Below are 24,143 nucleotides of genomic sequence, written 5' to 3' on the forward strand. Positions count from 1 at the left end.
GAAGGCGGAGTTCAAAGAAGGTCCGAGCGAAGGGGACAGACATAAGGGGGGGACCATTACCCCACCACTTTACGCCCCTGGACCAATCTGGCGTCGTGGCTGGGCCCGTGTTCATACGTAAAGTGGCTCAGCGACGCACGGAGTCAAAACAGTTCAACTATTTGAATAAAATGATCTGGATCTTCAGCACTTCCGCAGTATTGGACCCATAGAGCAGGTGCACCAGACACTGCCACCAGCTGAACCGGCTACTTCCAGTTTAGCGCTTTGCTAACTCGACCCCAAAGCAGACGGACGTCCACCACAGAGCTCTCTGCGTTGTCTGACGTTCCTGCCTGTTAAAGGGGAGGGTTTTCTTCACCGCTGTTGCTGTTTGCTCACGGGGGAATTGTTTGGTCTCTGTAAATCATAAATAAGTCATAGAGTGTGGTTTAGACCTACTCTTCTGACCATATCTGGATGGACTAAAAGGATTCAATCATGCGGCTCTTTCAGACTTTCCAAATGTTCTCGAACTGGATCGATCAAGTTCTGGGGGTGTAAAGGATTTGAGACGCTCCAAAAAAATTCCAGTGATTTACAGACCTCTCTTTAACGTGTACATCGACGGGAGAAATTATTTTTGGGACCAATGGCGTCATGGGAGAAACCCGGAATTTATAATTTGACATTTTGACCACTATGTCAATGTGGCTTTAAAGGCTGGCGCTCTTCCTGTTGGTTCGGTCGTGTAGTAGTGAACAAGGGAGTGACTTTTGGACTCAAACATGACAGGCACTGTCTCCAACACACCACAGCCAAATTTAATGAATTTGTTTCATTTCGGTGGGGGGTTAAATGGAGCACTTGTATCTCCTGTTTGTATCTAAAGTATCCGGTTCTTTCTTTTCTTGCGTCAGACTAAAGCTGAGGTTCATACCGACCCGTGTTGATTTAAATCAGACCAGATAAATGAGTAGAAAGGGTGGATCTGAGGCCTGATTAGCTGACAGATATGGGCTAATTTAAAAGACTATTTGCAGTCAAACTAAATGTGTAATGAGGTAGATGTGTTTACAGATGTAATGTTGGAAACTAAGCTAAGGGATGACTTTACCTCCAACATGGCCGCCTAGGAACGCTTTTTAATGTGTGAGCCGTGTGTTTTGTGGTAGAGAGGCTGAGTTTGTATGTTTCACTTGAGTTTAAATGTACTGTGTGTGTGTGTGTGTGTGTGTGTGTGTCTCTGTGTGTGTGACAGGGTGGTGCAGCCCTTCGAGGCAATAACAAAAGGACCAAATGAGCGTTTTTGTCCATGTTTCAGGAGTGAGTGATGACTTTGGCAGATAAAACACTCTCGACCGAGCGCCGGGCCAGAACTAAAGGCAAACAGCTGTGCTTCACTCTCGCTCTCCTCCACTTCCTCTCAACCTCGCTCTCCCATTCTGTGTTTCTCTCTCTCCCCTCTTCCTCTCCCACCCTGTCTTCCTTTTATCTTTCCTGTCCTCTGACTTTCGATCTCACTCTTTCTTTATCTCGCTCGATGCGTCTCTTTGTCTCGCTTCTCTTCCTTTATCGTCTTCTTCTTCCATCCTTTCTTTTGTCTTTTATTGTATTCTAGTCTTTAAACCCTGTGCGCGCAGTCTTGACTGGTGTTTTGCGGACTTGAGGGTAAAAGTCAATCTCTCTCTCTCTCCCTTTCTTCTTTCTCCCCGCTGTTTAATGGGTGGGACGCCCCGATGCCCCAAACTCACACAAAACATCATCAAATATTATGGCTTAGCTTAATTGAAACTGTGCAGCGGAGTGTGTGACTGCATATGGGATATTTTATGTTGCTCTTCTCAGAAATTTCAAGGGCAATGAAGAAACAACAGATGAGTTCTCAAAGCCGGTGTTGTAGCAACGTAGCCGAGTGTTTGGAGTTTGTTTTTTCCAGTAGAGCGGTCTTTCATGGTAACCCCTTGGACCCTGACGCCGCCCCAGAGGTTCAAATGAGTTTTCAAAACAGGGAAGTGATGACGGGATGTTAGTCCCGCAGATTGTTCGAACCTGCTGTGGAATAAAATTATGGCCAGCGTAAGAAACCCAACTCTGTTTGCGATAATGTTGTCGTTTCGATTGCATTGTGCTTTTCCACTTTGCATTAACGTTTCAAATTTAAGAGCGCACACTTCTTCTTCTTCTTCTTCTTCTTCTTCTTCTTCTTCTTCTTCTGAGCCCGGTCTTCCTGTGAACGTCCAGTCTTCATGTGACATTTGCAACTCAGTAACACTCAGTTTAGACTCAAGCGGGCAGGTTTTAACATAAAATTAAGCAAATTATGACCACCATTGTACGGTAAACACTCTGAAATTAACCAAAACAAATAAAACATCAACTGAAAACCATAAATGTGTAATGTAAAAGTTCAACACATGTTAAACTGTACACAACAAAATGTGCACAATTTAATCAAAGAAACATAAACCTGTTAAGACCGTCAACTGTTTGAATTGTGACCAGATTGTTCATTTTCACTTCCTGTTTCCAAAAAGGTGAAAATGTGACGCAAGATGATGCACAATTATGAATTATTTCATGGTCACACTTTCATAATTTCAGTGTGCAGGTCACAGACTCTGAACATCTACTTTTTCTGTTGTTAAAAAAAGCGTAATGTTTATTTTAGTGACTGGATTCTTGCTGTAACTGGTCTGTCTCATCTTCCAGGTACGTGTACCACAGCTCCAAGTGGATGGTGGCGGGAAACGCAGACTCCCCGGTGCCTCCGCGGGCCTACATCCACCCGGACTCTCTGGCCTCGGGAGACACCTGGATGAGGCAGGTGGTCAGCTTTGACAAGCTCAAACTCACCAACAACGAGCTGGACGACCAGGGACACGTAAGGCGCCTCTTCTCTTTATCTGCACAACTTTGCTGCTGAATGCTTTTATAACATTTTGCTCCAGCATCTTTGTGTCTTATAGCCATGTTTCCATTCACAGTATCACATTAAAAAAAACTGTATGGAAACTGCAAAATTCAACCAAACTTCCTCAAAAGTTTTCATGGTTGCTTGAAGTGGTTTTTGATTTTGTCGAAAAAGAGTTGATGCACCAAACAGGATGTGGAAACGCTCACTGGATGTACAGCACTGGGATAAAGCCTGATATCTGCGCTTATGTCATGTGCTGGATATCAGTCGCCTTGCACTATTTCGTAAGATCGCTGTTGCGCTGTCCAAGACTTTTGTGATTGGTTTGAAGAAATACAAATAAGCCAGGGTGTTTTTTTTCCCTGTATCCCAGAACGATAAACCCGTGTAGTGCTGTAGGTCTGACAATGTGAGACTAGTTCTGACCTTTAAAATCCCCTGAAACGTATTCTCATCAACAGGTCCGTATGATATCGTACGAGAAGTTCTGCGCAAAAAATTGTACGATATCTCATGAAGCGGTGACCAGAAGTGGGCGGCAGTGGTTGCTTTTGCTCTCGGTTTGGTTTAGGCACCAAAACTACCGTTACATGGCCGCTTTAAGCCAACAAAAGGTGACGGTTACCGTTAGTTAGTAAGGATTAGTCCCAAACACAGCCGGAGAGGTAGGGCTTTCTGTTATCCTCGCAGCTAACATTACCAACACCACAGGACACGCTGAGCAACAGAGACACTGATGATCACATCTGGGATTTTAACATGAACAAGTAGATCGAGCTGGTGGAGCTGGCTCTCCGGTCACTGGATCCATCAGCTGCTTCATATCATGAGTGAAACACGCGGTAGTATTAATACGTAGGCAGGTTTGGTTACTGACTCGTCTAGCGTTGTAGAGATAAAGGTTCTCATCCCTCACTTTTCTCCACAGTTGCTCCGGTTGCTCCACCACGTTGCCTGACGATAGCTTCTGTAACCTGTTTTGTTGAGTTGCCTCTGGTGAGCAGTGACGCGGTTTATTGGGAAAAGTAAGAAGGAAGTCGTGAAGCTGTGAACGGTGCAGTTGGCGATATGGAAGGAAAAATCGCCTGGCGTCTTTTCAGACTACGAAGCCTCCATGTTGGGTTTTTATTACCATCAGAAGTTCAGGCCCACCTGGAGCGAGTTCCTCTTCCTTGTGCTGTAAAATGAGTCATCATTGCAGACAGTGAAAGTGATCCAAACGTCAGTGGTCATTGTTCTATAGCCGTTACATTGTGCAATCTACTTCCTAAAAAATCTGTTTTTCTTTTATCTGTGGGGACTTTAATATTTCATATGTTCTAACGGTGATTGTGGGGTTTTACGCAGCTCACAAATCACTTAAATTGAACACTTTTTTTTGCATCATGGACCGACTGAGGAGTCAGATCAGATCCTGTAACAAAGATGCTGAAAATCTTTGGGTTTAAATGTTGAGGCTGTGATTTATTAACTTCATTTTTGTGCTTTTTACTTCACGTCCCTCCACGGTGCCGTAGAAATGAACGCGCTGCTGGAGCTGGACGTTTTTTGATGTGTTGGCTTGAAAGGAAAGTCGACACCGTACTTCACGGACTTCATGCTTTCATGAGACTGATTTTCTGCAATGACAGTCTGCTCAGCCACGTTCGGCCCTCCCACGCTTGCCTTTTGAAGATGGTCCGCCCTGACTGAATATTATTAGGTTTGAGGATTAGCGTGGAGAGATATTAGAGGTCTGGGATTTGAACCCGTGCCCTTGTTTTATTATATAATATTCATTTCCTTTATGGCTCTGTGGAGTATTTTGTAATGAAACGGTTTCGTTAAAAGGCACTTAATGATTGAATTTGATTTGTAGGACGCTCCAGCCACCGCACCACTATGCTAAAATTTAAGGCTGACCACAGTCCGCCTGATTTACTGCCTCGCCTGCAGCCCGTCCGTAACAGAGGTGGTGAGCTAAAGTAAGTCTCTTATTGGCTCTTGGCTGCTCTCGATGTGTAATGTGGGCTTTTTAGGTGAAATATTCAACTGTAATGTAACAAGTTAGACCACAATTTGTTTGATTTATTGCCGTCCTTTATGTATAATCAGCAAGTGGGCAGCGGGCTAAAGTGAGCCCCTTATTTGCACTTTCTGCTATAGTTAGACATGAGTTTAGTGGGAAAGAGGCAATATGAGGTGGAACAAACTGTGTTAGCGTTTGATTATTAACTTTGAGTGGCCCATTACGTTTGAACCTGCAAAGAAAGCTGAGAAAATACGCAGCTAAATATTGAGATACATTTTTAAAAAATTAGAAAAACTGTACAATAAAGGCCTTTTCTAACTGTCTCCAGCACAAACGCTCTGATAAACTCTCTGTAAAGCTGAAGACCAGGTCATTATTGTCAGGATCTGGTGGATGCATGCCCTGGAAACAAGACCACTCTGCCAAACTCATGTTACATTCGCTCTGGCCTGTCGCTCATTCACACGGATTACCAGCGGCTTGAGATCATGCGGACCAATCACAGACGTTCATCTCATCACGTAGGGCAGGTTTAAATGCGATGACCGTCCAGTGTGCAGGTTCAGCGCAGATCAGTCTGTGAAACTACACAATGGTGATTAGAACTGAATCGAGATTGTGTTACTGTATTGATAATTTCACACATTTAAAAAGGCATTTTGCTCTGCACCGTTGAGAACCTCCCTTGGAAATGGTGGCGAGAAACACAACTGATGCAGCTCAAAACACATTTCAGCTCACAGACTCAAATACATTTTTATCCCCAACTCCAACTACCAGATCTAAAACTATGAGGTAATGCTGTGCCGATAACGCCAACACATTGTTCTGCGCTTAAGTGTCACTCAGTATTTCATCTCAAATGGCCGTTACAAAAAATAACACTAAAGGTTTTGATTTAGAGACCATAAAAAACCAGCAAGATGCCAACTTTGAGTGAAATTAAACCTCATAACTCAAAGCTCCCTTTATATAATATTCTCCTCAGCACCCTCGCCTCACAACAAGAGGGTTCCTGGTTTGAATCCCGGCTGGGATTCTGTGTGGTTTGCATGTTCTCCCCGTGTCTGCGTGGGTTTTCTCCGGGTTCTCCGGTTTCCTCCCACAGTCCAAAGACGTGCAGGTGTTCGGTTCATTGATGACTCTAAATCACCCGTAGGTGTGAATGGTTGTCTGTCTCTGTTCATCTCTATGTGTCCTGTGATAGACTGACGTCCTGTCCAGGGTGTACCCCGCCTCGCGCCCGATGTCAGCTGGGATCGGCTCAAGCCCCCTGCAACCTCAACAGGGACAAGAGGCTGAAGATGAATGAATGAATGAATTAAGGAAAACTGCACGAGTAGCATTTCCTCTCTGAGCTCTCCATTAGTGCAAAGACGCCAGACGATCAGAACAGCAGCGTGGTGATGTTTCTACAAAATGGCGGCGTCCCGTTTAGTGCAGGCTGGCAGGTTCCCGCTCCGTCACGGCTCTGCAGATGCTCACGTCGGCTCAGCGGTGACAAACGTAATAACATATGGACTGTTAGTGGGCCAGGATCCACGTACAGAGCGATGCGAGGTTGTCTTTCCTCTCCGGCTGTCCACTTTAAGGGCTTTTTGTTTCCCTGGAGGGGGTTCAGAGGCCAAAGGAAATTAATTTTGGAGCTTCCCGTGTGTGTGGAAACCTCAGCACTTCTTCTTCTCCTCGCTCGTCCTCCTGACTTGCGGTGTCGTGAAATGTCTGCCTCATTAGAAACAGACGCCATACGCGTCGTGAATCATCAGACGTCAGGGCGCACGACAGAAGCAGTATACAGTATTTATTATTGCGTCTCAGACGGCACATCCAGACTGATGGCTGGGTTCAAAACATCCCGGCAGAGGCTTCAAAGGGCACGCATTTGAAAATTTGTCCCAGTTACGGAAATGTCGATTAATGTGCTTCGTCCTTAAATAGATACATTTTAAAGTTTTGATGAGGTTTGCAGGTTTTACCGTAATTTCATGGCATAAAACCCTGAGAGAATGTGGTTTTTGTAGTTTAAAAAATCTACAACATGAAATATTTACGACTACATTTGCAACGATCGAATGAAAGAGTGATGAAAAACATCCTTAGGTGCAGTGAGAGCTTGATTGGAACACGATGACAGCACTGAACAAACACAACAACAGAAATCTCTCAACCGCACGAACCAACGAAACCGTTCCAACTTTGCCGGATATTTGTATTTTTATGTAGAACCACAAGTTTTTTATGCCCTTTAATTATTTCCATTTCCTTTATACTTTACCCCACAAAGATCCGGGAGGGAAATATACTTGTTTCTTTGCAGATTAAATAACTTTTTTATTATTATTATTATTGAAGGAATAGTACAATGCAGGTTACATAATGCATTATATTACCCTCCCTCCCTAAACTCACCAGGGGAGCTACTGTAATCACAAACCAGCATTTCCACACATATCCACAACATGTTCAGTCTCATCTCATCTCATCTTCAGCCTCTTATCCGGGGTCGGGTCGCGGAGGCAGCAGCTTTAGCAGGGGACCCCAAACTTCCCTTTCCCGGGCCACATGAACCAGCTCTAACTGGGGGATCCTGAGGCGTTCCCAGGCCAGTGTGGAGATCTAATCTCTCCACCTGGTCCTGGGTCTTCCCCGAGGCCTCCTCCCAGCTGGACGTGCCTGGAACACCGCCCTAGGGAGGCGCCCAGGGTTCATCCTTACCAGATGATCCTGAACCACCTCAACTGGCTCCTTTCAACACAAAGGAGCAGCGGCTCTACTCCGAGTTCCTCACGGATGCTGAACTTCTCCCCCTCTCTCTAAGGGAGACTTCAGGCCCCCTCCTGAGGAAACTCATTTTGGCCGCTGGTTCAGAAAATTATTTTCACTTTCATCGGTTAATTCACCGATAATCCTCTCGATCAGCCGACCGAACGTTCGGTCTACAAACATGGAAAGGTTGAGAGAAACTGTCACGTCTCAGTCTCTCAGAGTCATTTAAACATCTTTGTTTTGTCTGAAATCCAAAGACGTTCGGTCCAAAACGACGTAAAACAGAGAAAAAAAAGACATCTCCACATCTGAGAGGCCAAAAACAGCACTCTCTGCCATTTATGCATGAAAAGTTTGTGATTAATCAATCGTCCAAATACGTTTTGTGTTGAATTGTCTTTCTGCTGCTTGACCAAAAGATTCTACATTATAAATCAAATGGTCACATAATAAATTTTCTGCACTGCTGTGATTAAAATCATCCAAGACAAAAAAACAAATTAAGCTGAGTGTAAAACTTATTATATTGTCTGCCCTCCACATGTTGATGAAACAGCCCAAATGTGTATGTTTAAGAAGAAGAATGCCTTTATTTGTCCGGAAATGGGGAAATTCAATTTTCTCTATACACACACACACACACACACACACACACACACACACACACACACACACACACACACACACACACACACACACACACACACACACACACACACACACACACACACACACACACACACACACACACACACACACACACACGACCTATGTACATGCAAGTAATGGAGAGATGTTAGAGCGAGCTCTCTAGTGACCAGTCCACGCTCCATTCATGGTCCACACAGGGACTCAAACCAGTGACCCTCCGGTTCCCAGCCAAGTCACCTATGGACTGAGCTACTGCCGCCCTATTTTTAATAAGTTAAAATCACTTCACTGGTGATTATTGTGAACTTAAATGTTCAGGATGGTGGTTTATTTTTTTAACGGACTAAAACCAAAACCAATTTGTCGCTGAATTTAAAGGGATAAAGTCCAAAAGCAGCTGTTTTAAGCAACATTTCTGTTTGCGTTGTCTTTCCTACATCGTCTGAAAAACAATGAAACGGCTCCGTGGCATTTATCCATCACGCTGTAAACCGACAGCCCCGTCGGCCTCTGGCTTCGCCCTCGTGGGTTCAGATCCTGTCCTCTATTTCCTGTCTGTCCTCGGCGATCTCTGGGAAAACCCAATAAAAGCGCTGCAGCAGGCTGGACCGGCCAAAACATCTCTTTTTGTTGCTTCTCTTTTGTTTCCTACTCGCTTTGTTGTTAATGACGCGTTGCATCGTAATGTCATGAGTCGACGCTGAAATCGTTCAGAAGTCTGCTGAAGGATTTTCTGCTGAAGTCTGCTTTGAACATTTGTCTGTTTGTCTTCAAGGCGTCCTTCTCTGAGATGCAGAGTTTCTCTCAGGACAGCGGCAGTATGTGTTACAGTTGGTACAGTCTCTGCCGGTGACCTGAGGGGAGAGTCCTCATTGTTCTTGGCTGCAACGGGATGTTATCACGATCATTGCTTTGATCGCTGAGTTTTCATTCACGTGTTTTTCACTGTGGTTAATAAACGAAACCCTGATTCGATCGGACTCCGTGGAGACGTGCTGGTGTCTCTCGTGTGTGGACGTCCAGATGATTTTCAAAGCTGGTTAAGAAGGACGTCATTACCTACCGAGAACACGAAAACATCACTTATTTAACCTAATTGTGTTTGAGCGTGAACAGCCCTCAGCTGATGTCCTCTGGCCGCCCTCTCGGCCGTTTGTTCTGCGCGACGATGTGTGATCCGCTTTGACTTGGCATCACCTCGGGCCAGCAGAGGACGAGACGCGTGACTCCTCTGGGCCGTGAGGCGTGTGCGTGTGCGTTTGTGTGTGCGTACGTGTATGTATGTGTGTGTGCGTGTGTGTGCGTGTGTGTGTGTCTTTGTCTAATTTACATTCATTTTCATTTACAGTGCCAAATCATAACACAAGTTACCTCAGGACACTTTACAGAGTAGGTGTCGACCACACTCCATTGTTAACCCTTACTACCCTCCACCGACGTTAGTGCAGCCCTGGACGCTTACACATACACTTGTGCATTTAAATAATAAATTAAAAACGAACGTTAAACCACCTTTGAGCGTTACTTAAAGCTTCGATTTAACGATAAAAGAAACCTCGAGGTCAGACACGTAACTAGTCGCCGGACTCGTCCCTCGGTGGCTGCAGCTGTTTTGAAATCTCTATTTCTAAGTGACGACTGCGATTCAATCTGCACCACGTCATGAAAGCTTTCTACTGTTTTAACACTCATTGTCTGATACACAGAGAATTAAACTTTATTTGAGCTTTTGTCTCCTTTTTATTCATCACTCAACCACTTTTCTTTTTCTCTCTTTTGACTTTTGACCTGCTGGAACAAGTGAATTCCCCCGGTGTCGGATCAATAAAGTTTATCGTATCTTGTAGCCGCAAAAGATTTCAATAAATAAAAAAAGGAAGTGAATTTTGCTTGTTTTGCACTTATGACAGTGTTGAATGATGAAAGTGTGCACCCTCGGAAGATAAAGTCATCATGGTGGAAAAGCACAGCCATTACACTGAAACTCTAGCTTCGGTTCGTCTACTTTAATTCTGCAATTTCCATTTTTAAAATCGTACTTTTTACCAATTGAAAGAACAGCTGCGGCAAAACAACCCACAACATTTGAACGTATTTCTTCCCTTTCTTGTAAAAACTGCAGCCGGGAGACTTTTTCTTTTCTTTTCTTTTAGAAAAACTGAATTTTTTAGAGCATTTTTCCTGCGATCCCGAGAAAACAAAGGCACGTCAGCACCACCCACGCAGTTTGATCGACAGGGGATCTCTGGGCCAGAGGGAGAGAAACATGTACAGCATGTGCACCTATGTACCAGTCATAATTTGTGTATGGTGAGTGAGTGATTTGAGGTCTGGAACGTTAAATGCAGTGTTTTCTGATACTCCGTTCCCTCCACCCCCTCTGTTGTGGCAGAGTCAGAGGGGCTTCTTGGGTGTTTGGCTCCGTGCAGCTTTTCTCACTCTCGGATTAATCAGGAGCAGACCGAGGCCCTGAGGCGAGGCTGGGGCCGACACCGTCTGACGCCTCCGCTCCGCTGTGAAATAATCCTCGGCCCTTGGGGCGAGCGTCATGGCAGTGTGAACTCGGTTTCCTCTAAACGTCACGTGGCTCTGATAGAGACGCGGTTCGAGCTAATTGATGCTACAACAAAGATCTCGCGTGCGTTGTGTGTTTGCAGAGAGGAAACCTGGAGGCTGAGACCTCAAGTTTGGTGTGAGGTCTCAAGTTTCGAGGCACATGTCACACGCGCAAACACAGATTAGTGTTGCATCTCCAGACTTATGAATGTAACGTGTCACTGTGCCAGTATATAATCTGCTTTTTCTATGTTTTCTCTGGTTATTTTTGTCTTAAAAGCAGAAACAGAAGTTCAGAATGGGCTTATTTTACCTGCAGTAACTACAACTACAACTACTCTGTCGTCGTTTTGTGCTTATTGTCGTGACAAAGCTGAAAGCTGCACTTCACTGTTTCCTTGTCATGTTTTCAGATCATCCTCCACTCCATGCACAAGTATCAGCCTCGGGTTCACGTCATCAGGAAGGACTTCAGCAGCGAGCTGTCTCAAAACAAGCCGGTGCCCAGCGGCGAGGGAGTCAAGACCTTCAGCTTCCCCGAGACCGTCTTCACCACCGTCACCGCCTACCAGAACCAGCAGGTGCGCGTCTCTCGTTTGAACTTCTCGCAGGAAAAACACATTAATCGGGTCACTCCAGCAAATGTGGCAATCCTGCAATCACAAGAATTAATTCGGAATTTGCTGTGTTTTTTTAAAATTCCTGCAACTTTTCCTGCAAAATAAGGCGTTGGGTTAATTAAAATCCTCAGAAAATGCAAATAATTTCAACTTTACTTCTTAAAACTAACCATTTGGATTAGGAAGCGAATAGTTAATACTACAAAGAACCACCTAGATGAACACTTACAGCTTTTAATATTGTTACAAATTGAAGAAGAAGAATTCCTTTATTCATCCTGCAATTTTCACTCTATTATTTTTCATGTTACACACACACACCCGAAATACACACACATGCACAGACAGGACCTATATACATGCAATTAATGGAGAGATGTTAGAGCGAGGGGGCTGCCAGTGACCGGCAGTTGGGGGTTCAGTGCCTTGCTCAACCGCATCTCAGCAGTGCCAAGAAGATGAACTGGCACCTCTCCAGCCACCAGTCCACACTCCATTCATGGTCCACACAGGGACTCGAACCAGCGACCCTCTAGTTACCAGCCAAGGAACTATGGACTGAGCTACTGCCGTCCATATTTATATTATTTGGTTTGGTTTGTTTATGGATATAGAAAGACAAAAAACGGATCAGAGGGATAAAGTGTTTTTCCAACATGGTCCCTGATGGAAAAGTACAGGAAATACAACACATGCAAATGCATACAGCCCTTCAAAGGGTTAAAAACAACAACAACGAGCACACATCAAAATACCAGATAAAATCCCATGAGCTATAATGCAACACATTACCCAGTCATGAGTCTATTTATTTCTAATTATCCACTTTATTCCACAAATAGACCCCAACTTTTTGTTTAAAATCCCTTCAAGTCGCTGCCATTTTAATATTAAGCGGAAAGCTATGCCATAATATATGAAATATAAATATAATTCCAGTGTAGAAAAAAGACTTTCTTGCCCCCACTACACTCCACTACACACGGCCCCTTACATGAACCAACACTGGCCCTGGTCGCACGTGTATGTTGAGTGTGAACCCTCAAAATCCAGGAGCCCAAGAAGTCCTTAGGGGCGACCCCATTAATGATTGCATGATAGCACAGGTGTTGGCATAATTAAGGGTTTTGGAAACAGCATTTTAATCTGCAGAAACCGCATAAATCCCCACGTTCTTCTTCTTCTTCTGCAGATCACCCGACTAAAGATCGACCGCAACCCGTTCGCCAAAGGATTCAGGGACTCTGGGAGAAACAGGTTCGTTATCACGTTTATCTGTTTACAGACACACAGCACCGCGTTTCTTTAATGCTGCTCCACAGAAATCTATCTCTCTTTTTATATGTGTGACCTTTAATATGGAAATAACGGTCTGGGGAGAGCACTTACTGTAGAACCATATGCTGCTCCGTCTGTTGCCAAGAGGAACACTTCAGATCTGCAGCACTGACAGACAGTTGCGTATACACCCCACTCTCTTTATTTCTATCAGTGTCTCGTTCATCTCATGAAATGTGCACGATGGCTCAAAACGGCAAAAACTATACACGTTCAAAAATGTAGAAACCAGAAGTAGGAACTAGTTAGAGACCGTGTTGCGATGGGATCACACCCCCCTACTTCTGCTGCCCTTGCTCCGATCACACCCATCTTTGAACTCTTGCAGGATTGGGACACGGTGACAAATCCGTCCACAGACAGACGGACGTATAAACACCGGACAAAATACTGTGTTAGGTCACAGGCGTAGCACAAACTGACAACAATACCAGCTGCTTGAGGACCACTGCTCTAAAACGTGAGATTTTAACTGAATTAAGCCCCGGACGTCTTAATAAATTTACCAAATCCATGCTTACAGGGTTATTAACACTCACTCAAACATCACCAAAGACTGGAAGCAACACACACACACACACACACACACACACACACACACACACACACACGCAGACAGAGTTGGGACACGGTGACGAAATCCGTCCACAGACAGACGGACGTATAGACACCGGACAAAATACTGTGTTAGGTCAGAGGCGTAGCACAAACTGAAAACAATACCAGTGTCTGGCTCAGCGTCACATTCCACCTGTTGATTGTTGTTTTACCACCACATCACCAGACACATCATGAGCCGTGTTTCCATATTCTACACATTTTGAAGATTTGGATTAGAAAGCTTTATGGAGACGGCACAATGCGACAGAACACCTTTACCGTTACAAGTTTTGAAGTAGAGGGCGGCTGTGGCTTAGTGAAGGAGTGGGTCGTCCTCTATTTGAGAGATTGGCGGTTCAATCCCCCGCTTCACATGTCGAAGTGTCTTGTGGCAAGACACTGAAGGATGGGTGTGTAAATGTGGTGTGAATGGTTAGATTAGATGGTCTGTAGATGTCCACTGCCATCAGTGTGAATGTCAGTGTGAACGGGTGAATGTGACAAACACTGTGAAAGTGCCTTGAGTAGTCAGAAGACTAGAAAGGCGCTATATAAGTACAAGTCCATTTACCATTACCATTTACATTGCAAACATTCAACCCACTTGACTGATCAGCTGTCTCTCTCGACGTCTTCTCGAATGTTCTCATTACGTGTCTTCGTATCTGGACATCCTGAAGCATGGACGCCAAAAACTCCCATAAAAGAGCAGTTAAAACTCGCCCAATTGAATTCCTGAAGACTTCTCTGCGTTTTTTCTCCCGTAGATGAACAAGGCAACTTGTTTTGTTTTCCTGTTTGCAGTGTCTACTCATCCTACTCTGTTTACTGGCTTTACAGCTGTAAACTACGCTGTAGTCTAGTGTATTCGCTCCAAACCTGTTGATAGAAAGTTCATTTCTATTTTTGCGATGTTTCAAAAGTTTGCTTAAAAATTTGAGAGATATACAGTCAGCTTTATCTCCACGTAGTGTCTCCGCTGCCCCGGTTTTAAAAAAAAATGTGCAGGAACGCTCTTTCACATGATGAGAAAGTCCTTTTGAATTTGCACTGTTGATGTGTTGACGTTGATCCTTTCATGGTTAGAAAGGAACGTCACGTTTACATGTTACTGAGTCTGCAGCGTCTACGGTTCAGCTGTTCATTGGGTTAATGTGGTTGAGGTTGCGTTGTAGCTTCATTATCCCTCATTTCTTTAATCTAAAAGAAAGATTTCAACACACACACACACACACACACACACACACACACACACACACACACACACACACACACACACACACACAGAGCTGCTGCAGACTGAAAAATACCCTTTAATAACGCTGTTGAAACTATGGTTCCATGTAACTCAACCTTTCGTTGTGTCAAGGACCCCTAAATTGATACACGCTGGGTCACGGACCCCCATTTGATAAGACTTCGCTTCAGGGACCTCCATCTGAAAACATTTTGGTTGTTAGATTAAGACCAGAATCCTGGAGGAGGAAGTGAAACCTGTGATGAGAACAGTCACTCTTCTGTCTCTTTTTCACGCTTCTGAAAGAGTGAAAATAAACCATTCCCCGTTTTTCTTCTGGGGACCCCCTAGACCTCCCTCGAGGAACCCCAGGGGGTCGACGGACACCTGGATGAGGACCACAGCTCTAAAACATGATATTTCTAACTGATTTAAGCCCCGGACGTCTTAATTAATTTACCAAATCCATGCTAATGAGGGTTATTAACACTCATTTCAAGACTGGAAGCAACTCACACACACACACACACACACACACGCAGACAGAGTTTTCTGTGACACACACAGCCTGACTGGCTCTGTCAGCTGTTGCATCAGCTGTGTTGTCACTACCGGCGCGCTGATGTCAGCCAAAGAGAGCCATCCTATTGGCTGTTGACACCGTGGCATCATAAATCACGTTAGCGAGCAAGCTTATGATTTTATTAATAGGTTAGATTTTGTTTCCTCTCCTTCTCTCCTCCCTCTCTCCGTCGGCCTCTCCTCTGTCTTCCTCGGCCTCTCTTTCTCCCAGACTCTGAATTATCATATATAACATTTGTGGAGGAGAGGGGGGGGGGGGGGGGAGGGGGTGTACTGAACCACCAGACCCCTCCGCACATGAAAGCAGCCCCCCTCCATCTGGTTTGCATTATTGGCACGCAGATATTTGAGACATCTTTTTCCGTTTTTCAAACAATAGGCTGCTTGATTTATGAACTGGCATTAGAATTTCATTGCAGAAAAGCTACAGATGAAAAGATAACGGAGAATGAGATCTTTTTCTCTGGAACTAGAGAGAGAGAGAAAATGACTTTATTCTCACATACGACTCCAGGATCCCTTCTCTTGTTGTTCAGATTCAAGTAGGAGACTTCAGATTTGAACGTCTATCACCGTAAAAAGCCTCACGTACAGTCCTGACCGGCTGCTTTTGCTAATTATGGTGATTTAGGGGTTTAATCGTCCCCATAATGGTGTCTTCTGAACATCATATGTAACTGTAGATACTGTAGATTACAACGAATGCACTGTTAGATTAATTCAATTCAATTAAAAAAAATGTATAGTGCCAAATCATAACAAAAGTTATCTCAGGACACTTTACAGAGTAGGTAAAGACCACACTCTATGACTTATTTATGATTTACAGAGACCCAACAATTCCCCCGTAGAGTACGGTGGCGTTGAAAACCTTCACTATAACAGACAGGAACGTCAGACAGACCCAGCTCTGTGGAGGACGCACATCTGTCTGCACCGGAGAGAGGAAGAGAAGGAGAGAGAGAGAGAGAAAAGACGGACAGATGGACAGAGAGAGAAACAAAGACAGACACAAAGACAGAGACAGAGACAGAGACACTTCCAGTAACTATAATAATATCTATAGTAATGTGAATATGACTTATTAATACAGCAGAACAGTAGAAACAAGCACAGCTAAGGTTACAGATTATAACAGCAGCAGGCAGCGTCATGCAGGACCACGGCAGCAGGCACCACCACGATCACCATCAGCAGAGACCACAGCTGGAAGTTCAGATTTTTGCTTTCTTGAATGGATTTATCGGGCTGCACCCCATATTTGGGCATTAATTATATTAATAAAGTTTGATTTATATAGCATATTTCATAGAAACATATCTAGTCTTCTTCGCAGTAGATGGAAACTACACAAAGATAAAACTGGTGTGAAAAGCAGGAGCGTTAAAATAAAAATGGTTGGGTCAGCTGGGAGGAGGCCTCGGGGAAGACCCAGGACCAGGTGGAGAGATTAGATCTCCACACTGGCCTGGGAACGCCTCAGGATCCCCCAGTTAGAGCTGGTTAATGTGGCCCGGGAAAGGGAAGTTTGGGGTCCCCTGCTAAAGCTGCTGGCCCCGCGACCCGACCCCGGATAAGAGGCTGAAGATGAGATGAGATGGTTGGGTCGGTGTCAGGTGCAGCTCACTGGGTTATTAAAGGTTCATGTGATTTGTGTGCAGTCACAGAAACATTTGTTTTTTCATTTTATTGAGGGGGGGGGGGGGGGGGAATTCGCATTCACTTCCTGTGTCAAATCGACCCACAGGACTTTGGGGGATCCTGTGAGAAGGCGACTCTTTGGTGTCCGGCCAGTTTAGAAGAGAGGGTGGGAGTGAGCTGTCAGTTAGGACGGCTCACTTTTGTTTGCACCCACAGTTTTATGGTTCATATTTGAACAGCCTATATATCCAGGAAAAGCTTTTTTTTTACAGCTTAGTTAAACATAAATCTCTGCTGAGGTGTTTCTTATGGGAGAGATGAGCGATGTGTGCGTCTCTCTCTGTCACTTTTCCGATGCTCTCCTGCTTTATCTCAGTATTTGGTTGCTGGCTGCAGCTGCCGTGTCCATACACCAGCACTTATTATAAGCATGGCTGGGCAGTATGAGGGTTATATATATCATCAAAAGTATATGAAAGTGTCTATCGTATATATTTTTATGCATAACTTCTGTCGCAATGTCGACTGCGTTGCGACAATATCTACATATTTTGGACACTTTCCATTTTGATCTTTGAACGTTTGGCTCATTGTGCACTTTATTGATAACATGAGAAAATACCTTTAATTTAATTCACACAAGAGTATGACATCATTTCATATGTTTAGTTTAGTTTTTTTTAGTTTAGATGGTTTAATTCGAATATGTGAAAAAACAAAATTATCATACATTAATGTGCGGCCCAAAAAACAGAGAAAAATAAATGTACAATAACAAAGTTTAACAAAGTAAACTGAAAAAATATATAAATTCTGTTTACATATCCGAAAAGGAGAGGGAAGAAGTATAAACTTATTTTAATTCCACCCCTTTTTAATAACTATTACTGAAATAACACTTATATATCTATATATTAATAATAACAATAATAATAACTTCCATTTGTCATTCTTCAATGATCTTTATTCTATATCTAACAAAGCATAATTCTATTACAAAGATATTTATCTTAATAAAATATTATATTATTCTTTATATTATATATAACATATAACAATATATAATATATAACATGCATACATACACACCGAAATACACACGTACATATGGACTATTTAGGGGCAGCAGTAGCTCAGTCCGTAGGTGACATGGCTGGGAACCGTAGGGTCGCTGGTTCAAGTCCCTGTGTGGACCATGAATGGAGTGTGGACTGGAGGCTGGAGAGGTGCCAGTTCATCTCCTGGGCACTGCCGAGGTGCTGTTGAGCAAGGCACTGAACCCCCAACTGCTCGGGGCGCCTGTGTGTGTAACACGATTAATAATAAGAGTGAAAAAATTCAATTTCCCTGTTGTGGGATAAATAAAGTAATTTTCTTCTTCTTCTTTATTTATGAAATCACCAGAAAACAGGCTCTACGTGATCTATGTCGTTATTGATATTGTTATTTATGAAATGATCTTGATCCGGATAATAGATTTAAGTCAACCAATTATAAACTGATTAATTATAAAACATGAAGATATGTGAACGGAGAAAGGTATCATTTCTGGTTTGCACGGGGAAGGAAAAAGTCAAAATACGTGCGGCATCGTGGTCGTCAGTAATGAAGATATGAGTTATAATAGGGGAGAGGAAATTCAGAAACACTGGTACAGTCTTTTATAGAGATTTCTGGGTCAAATATGAACTCATATCAGAGCGAGTGTTGGAGTGTTGGGTTGCACAAACATTTATCTTGTATGTATTTGCTTTAAAATCGTCTCTAAAGGCACTGAAATGCTCCAGACGCCTGGTTTTGTAAAAACACATTGGAGGGGTATTGAATACTGTTAAAAAGTGAGATGAAACCTGTCGGATCCTGTGTGACAGTGTAACATTCACTCTGTATCTGCATATTCATCGGCGTATTCAAAGCCAAGACTTCTTGGCTGCAGCGTGAGAGCACGTCGGATCATTTCGGACACATTCCCCTGGATCGTGCCAACATTTCTGCCGTGTTTGGGAATTCTTTGGGTCTCGACTTGAACTTTAAAGTGCAGTTTGGCGGTTTTGAACAATGCTTGTTGTTATGCTGGACATGCTGACTCAAAGGTCAAAGGTTAAATTGTAAGACAGGGAAGAAAAGGGAGCTCTTGGTATCAGATTAGAATTTCAATGAAACACAAATGTCCTGATACAAACTAGTTTTAAATCAGAATGTAAGATGATCCTTTTTATCTAGAAATAGTTTCTGCAGTGTGCCTTTACTAAGTAAACAAACAAAAACAACACATGCTCATACCTAAACGACAGAAAAGGGAAACTGCCAATGATTCCATAAAGGACTTAAATGTAAGATCTATTTAGTTTTGTGACACGGCGCCTGGAGGCAGTTTGAAACACTTGCCCCCGTGTTCATGTGACCCGTACGGTTTCAACGTCTTCTCATCAACCAGTCTCCATCCATCTTCCCCATACGCTGTACGACTGTGTTGTTTAATTCCCCCCCATGCTGTGGGAGCGAATCGTAAAGCAACACTCACGATTAATGTGCTCGCACTGTATGTGTGAAAATAGAAAATATAATGGTTTTACTGTTGTTTGTGTTTGTGTTGAGGACACCCAACCTCCCTCTTTACTCTCAGGGCTTCTTATAGGCATTATTATAGGTTGCTGCCTAGCAACAGATGTAAATATGGCTTTTGTTTGCGTCTTTTGGGCGAGGACGGTCTGAATAAAAAAACATTCATTCATCTTCAACCGCTTATCCCGGGGTCGGGGTTGCTGGAGCCGATCCCAGGTGACATCGGGCGTGAGGCGGGGTCCACCCTGGACAGGACGCCAGTCTATCACAGGACACATAGAGACGAACAGAGACAGACAACCATTCACACCTACGGGTGATTAAGAGTCATCAATGAACCGAACACCTGCACGTCTTTGGACTGTGAGAGGAAACCGGAGAACCCGGAGAAAACCCACGCAGACACGGGGAGAACATGCAAACTCAACAAAGAAGGGCCCAGGCCGGGATGCGAACCTGGAACCTTCTCACTGTGAGGCGACAGTGCTAACCACCACTCCACCGTGCAGCCCACAAAAAAACATTTGCATATTAAAAGAAAAAATCCAAATCAATTACCCTGAAACAAACGTTGCTTGACAAACATTCATCCTAAGACTTTCTTCATCAAGTCAAATGCATAAAATTGAAGGAAACAGCTGCGACACTTAAAAGCGTCTGCGAACATTAGAACAGATGTGACATCTTTTGTTTGCGTTGCTCTGCGTCGCGTCTGTTACTACGTTTCTCCGTTTATATTCGTATCGGATGTGAGTGACGTTAACGGTCATCGCAAAAGCTGGCCCGCCGTTCTTTGGATGGTAGAGTGTTCGGGTGACTGCGGTGTGAACGCGGCCTGTTTTCCTGTGGAACATTACCAACTGCTTCCACAGTGAGGGGAAAATCCAAAATGAATATTAAAGGTCAAACCGGCACTGCTAATTCTCAAATTAAGTACCGAGTTGTTTTCCTTTCTTCTGACTTTCTTAATATAGACCTCTGCCTGCGTCTGGTGACCGGGCTTTATGGCCTGTAGCGGATGGATACGGCTCGTTTTGTTGGGTTTCGGTCCCGTAGCAGCGTGCCTGTATGAATGAGTGCAGTGATGGCGAAGGGGAGGGGGGGGTGGCCGGACGATTAGCATGGCGCACTAACGAGCTGCTACGACCAGGGAGTGAGTGGCCCTAAAATAACACGGCGAGCGGTGAAGGGCGCTGGTTTCCTCGGGACGGGGGCCGAGCGGCGCGCAGGGAAGTAAATCAGGCAGGAAGGAGAACCGTGTACAGATTCAGGATGAAACGTCACCCAGATTTATGTGCACAGTAAAAACGTGCTCCTTTTTAATGGCTCCAGTTTCCTCCAAGCAGGACTCCAGTTTCTCTCTCACACACACACACACACACACACACACACACACACACACACACACACACACACACACACACACACAAAGAAGTACCAATTTCTCTTCCCCCTCTCGGTTCAATTGATCCTTTCAATAGTTTTTGCTCTCACTGACTAATACTCTCTCCGTCGCTCACTTGTATCCACCCACACATGTATTAGTCATATATTTTATGACTGTTAATATTAAAATAGCTTTTATTTACATGGCTCTTTCTCAAAAACAATGTTATAAAGTATATTACTGTAAAACGAGGATAACAGAAAAAATGACACATATCTTTATGGATGACTGGGAAGAAAAAATGACATTTTACACGACTTAAAACAGCAACGTAGAATAAAAACGACTCCATCTACAGGACGGCATACATGCTGCTACTGCTGCTGCTTTCTTCAGCTTCTGTTATTTATTTATTTGTGATATTTTTAACCGCATCGAGAGAATCCATGCAAAATTTCATTGTACCTAACGCAGGGATGTCAAAGTCAAATACATCAGAGGGCCAGAAAAACACATTTGCTACAAACCGAGGGCCGGACTGGTTCAATGTTTATTAAAACATATTAAAATGATGCATACAACCTATTGAACCAAGACCTTACACAGTGTACCGTATTTTATTTAATAATTAAATGAATAATCCAATATTTTTGTACGGCTCTGTCATAATAATTAATGTAATTTCAAGGGAAAACATTTTTCAACAGGCAAACAGCAAAAAAGAAAATGTCATGGAACAAAGGAAAGGAATTAAGGAACAAAACATGTTCCTTAATATCAAGATAAAGACACACAGCGTTGTGAACATGTGCTCTGCCTCCCACCGAGCTTGAAGCATCCTCCGCTCATCGTCCACCTTCCCTTTAGCTGTTTTTGGGGGGGGGCTGAAAGTTGACATCTGCCCTGAATGCTGAATATTGAATTTGGCCCACTTGCAGCGCTGCAGTGAGTTTGTGGGATACCGTTGCATTGTGGGTAATGTAGTTTTGGTGCATGAAAAACACCAGCAGGCGGCTGTGGCGTGCGGGCCGGTTCTTATACTAATCAAATATCATCCCGGGGGCCAAGAAAATTCAGATTCGGCCCGCGGGCCTTGACTTTGACACCCATGACCCACCGGCAATAAAAAGTCGATCTGAAAAATTCGAATGTATTTCCCAAACTTTTCCTCCTCCAGGCACATTTTAAAGTATGTTAAAATAAAATAAATGTTTATGGGGAGTGTGAAATGTTGCAGTTTTGTCCGTAAACCACCAAGATCAATAAAATCTAAGAACAAAAACTAGAATAAACAGGAACCAGATCGTGCGAGATAAAAAAGAGACGACAATCAAAACAAATGCAACACTGCCTTTTCCTGTGAAAGACCAGGGAGCATGCAGGGAGCTCCACAGCCCGCTCCACCAAGGCAAGATGTTGGAGCCACTAGTCGTCCCTTAGAGCTCAAACAGCGATCAGGCTTGTGGGGAATCAGCAGATCATAGATATATAAGCGAGAGCTCGACCACGTGAGGCACCAACCTCTGTCTCTCTCTCTGTTCATGTCATCAGGTCAACGCACACATGCAGAGGTCATTATTGTCCCATTTTTTCTTTCTCTAGTCTAAAATCTCTCTCTCTCTCTCTCTGTAACATGTCTCTGTCAGGACCGGCCTGGAGGCGATCATGGAGACCTATGCTTTCTGGAGACCTCCTGTGAGGACCCTCACTTTCGAAGACTTCACCAACATGCAGAAACAGCAAGGTGCGTGAAGACACGTTCTCTCTCTCAAGTCCAAGGAAAATATTCTTCTTCTTCTCTGATTCTTTCTTGTTTACCTCTAATTAAATTCACTTTGTTTTTTTTTGTGCAGTAGAAGGAGATTCTGTGCAGAGTAGCAAAAGACAGCAGATAGTTTTGCAATGCGTGCTTAAAAAGTCCGATCCCTCTACCTCCAAAGTAGAAACAGGTCTTTGTGTCTCCACTTTGATGGATTTGTGCTTTTATTGTTGACGATAATCCCTGGAAAGATGCTGTTTTATTTTGAAGGACTGACTCTTCATCTTTGTTTTACACCCAAAATGAATAATCTCAGATATGCAAAGATTCAAGATTCAAGATTCAAGATTCAAGAATCTTTATTTATCCCGAGGGAAATTATTGTGCAACAGTTTCAATACAAAGATGGGAAAGGATCAGAGTGACAATAAGCATAAAAACATAAATCAAATCAAAATAAAGCTAACATATACTGTTCCCCATCTCTCTATACCGTTCACATTATTATATTGTTTATACTATATTGTGTTTTTATTGCTTATATTATACTTTGCTTATTGTTTTATTATATATTCTTTTCTAAAATATACCAAGGGGGGGTAGCACTCCAATTTCGTTGTATGCAAATGCAATGACAATAAAGGCTATTCTATTCTATTCTAAAATAAATCAAACAAACAATAACTAACTCAATAACTTAGAGCTAAAAAGAGCAATGCTAACAAATGTGGTTAAAGTACTAAAATGATATTTGTCATGTGTACAGGAGCAAATATTATGAGCAGCTCTGGGTAATATGCTGATTCATATCATCAAACTATATAAAAATGCCTATCTTATATACTGTCTATACACTTTTCTGTAGTCCTTCTACCGCAGTGACGCGTATCGTTATCGAGAGACGAAACGATCTTTATCAGGATAGAAGACTGGGTCGTATCAACCCGCCCTAATTACAAGTCAGCCTGTAATAAACTGAAAGGTTAAGTGTGTGAAACACGAAGAGCTGATTGGACGAATGAGTCAAGGAGTGTTTGCATGGATGGGGAAAAAGTCCAAATTCCTGAGACACCATGGATCAGCTGTCAGTAAAGGTTGATTTTGTCGCTAACTATCAGACAGAACATTACTTTTCCGACCCTTTCTCCTCAAAGAGACACATCAGAGACCCCTGACCCACTTAGATCAGCTTTTTTGCCCCCCCGAAAAACTAATTCTCGGTCTCATGCCCTCTTTATTTATCCACTCACATGTTACACCAACAGTGATGCCGTAGCCTTTACGCTCCCAGGGTGTCTTGACTCTCTCTGTCCCCTCGGTCCGCACAGGATTTCTCCTTTGCTGCCCCTTCAACCTGGAAACAAACTATCGCAGGGACCCAAGCGTTCCAGCATAATTGCTCTAGAGGGTTTTAAACTTGTTTTCCGGGATCTGGACGGAGCGTCTGTGGGGGTCTGCTCTTGTTTTTCTTTATAATTTTACACCCTCTTGAAAACGAGACCTCATGTCTCAATGACACTACCTGCATAAATAC

At 43.5% G+C, this 24,143-nt stretch overlaps 1 protein-coding gene across 1 annotated transcript in view; it reads left to right on the forward strand.

Moving 5' to 3' along the window:
- Window positions 1-24,143, forward strand: part of tbx15 (T-box transcription factor 15) — a 54,263-nt gene that overhangs the window by 24,696 nt on the left and 5,424 nt on the right. Inside the window, exons 4-7 of the mRNA XM_083921708.1 lie at window positions 2,692-2,863; window positions 11,294-11,461; window positions 12,693-12,757; window positions 22,497-22,594. Of these exons, the coding sequence (XP_083777834.1) occupies window positions 2,692-2,863; window positions 11,294-11,461; window positions 12,693-12,757; window positions 22,497-22,594 (503 nt within the window). The remainder of the gene's footprint in view (window positions 1-2,691; window positions 2,864-11,293; window positions 11,462-12,692; window positions 12,758-22,496; window positions 22,595-24,143) is intronic.

This window comes from Echiichthys vipera, assembly GCF_963691815.1.
Source record: "Echiichthys vipera genome assembly, chromosome: 10".
NCBI lineage: Eukaryota > Metazoa > Chordata > Actinopteri > Perciformes > Trachinidae > Echiichthys > Echiichthys vipera.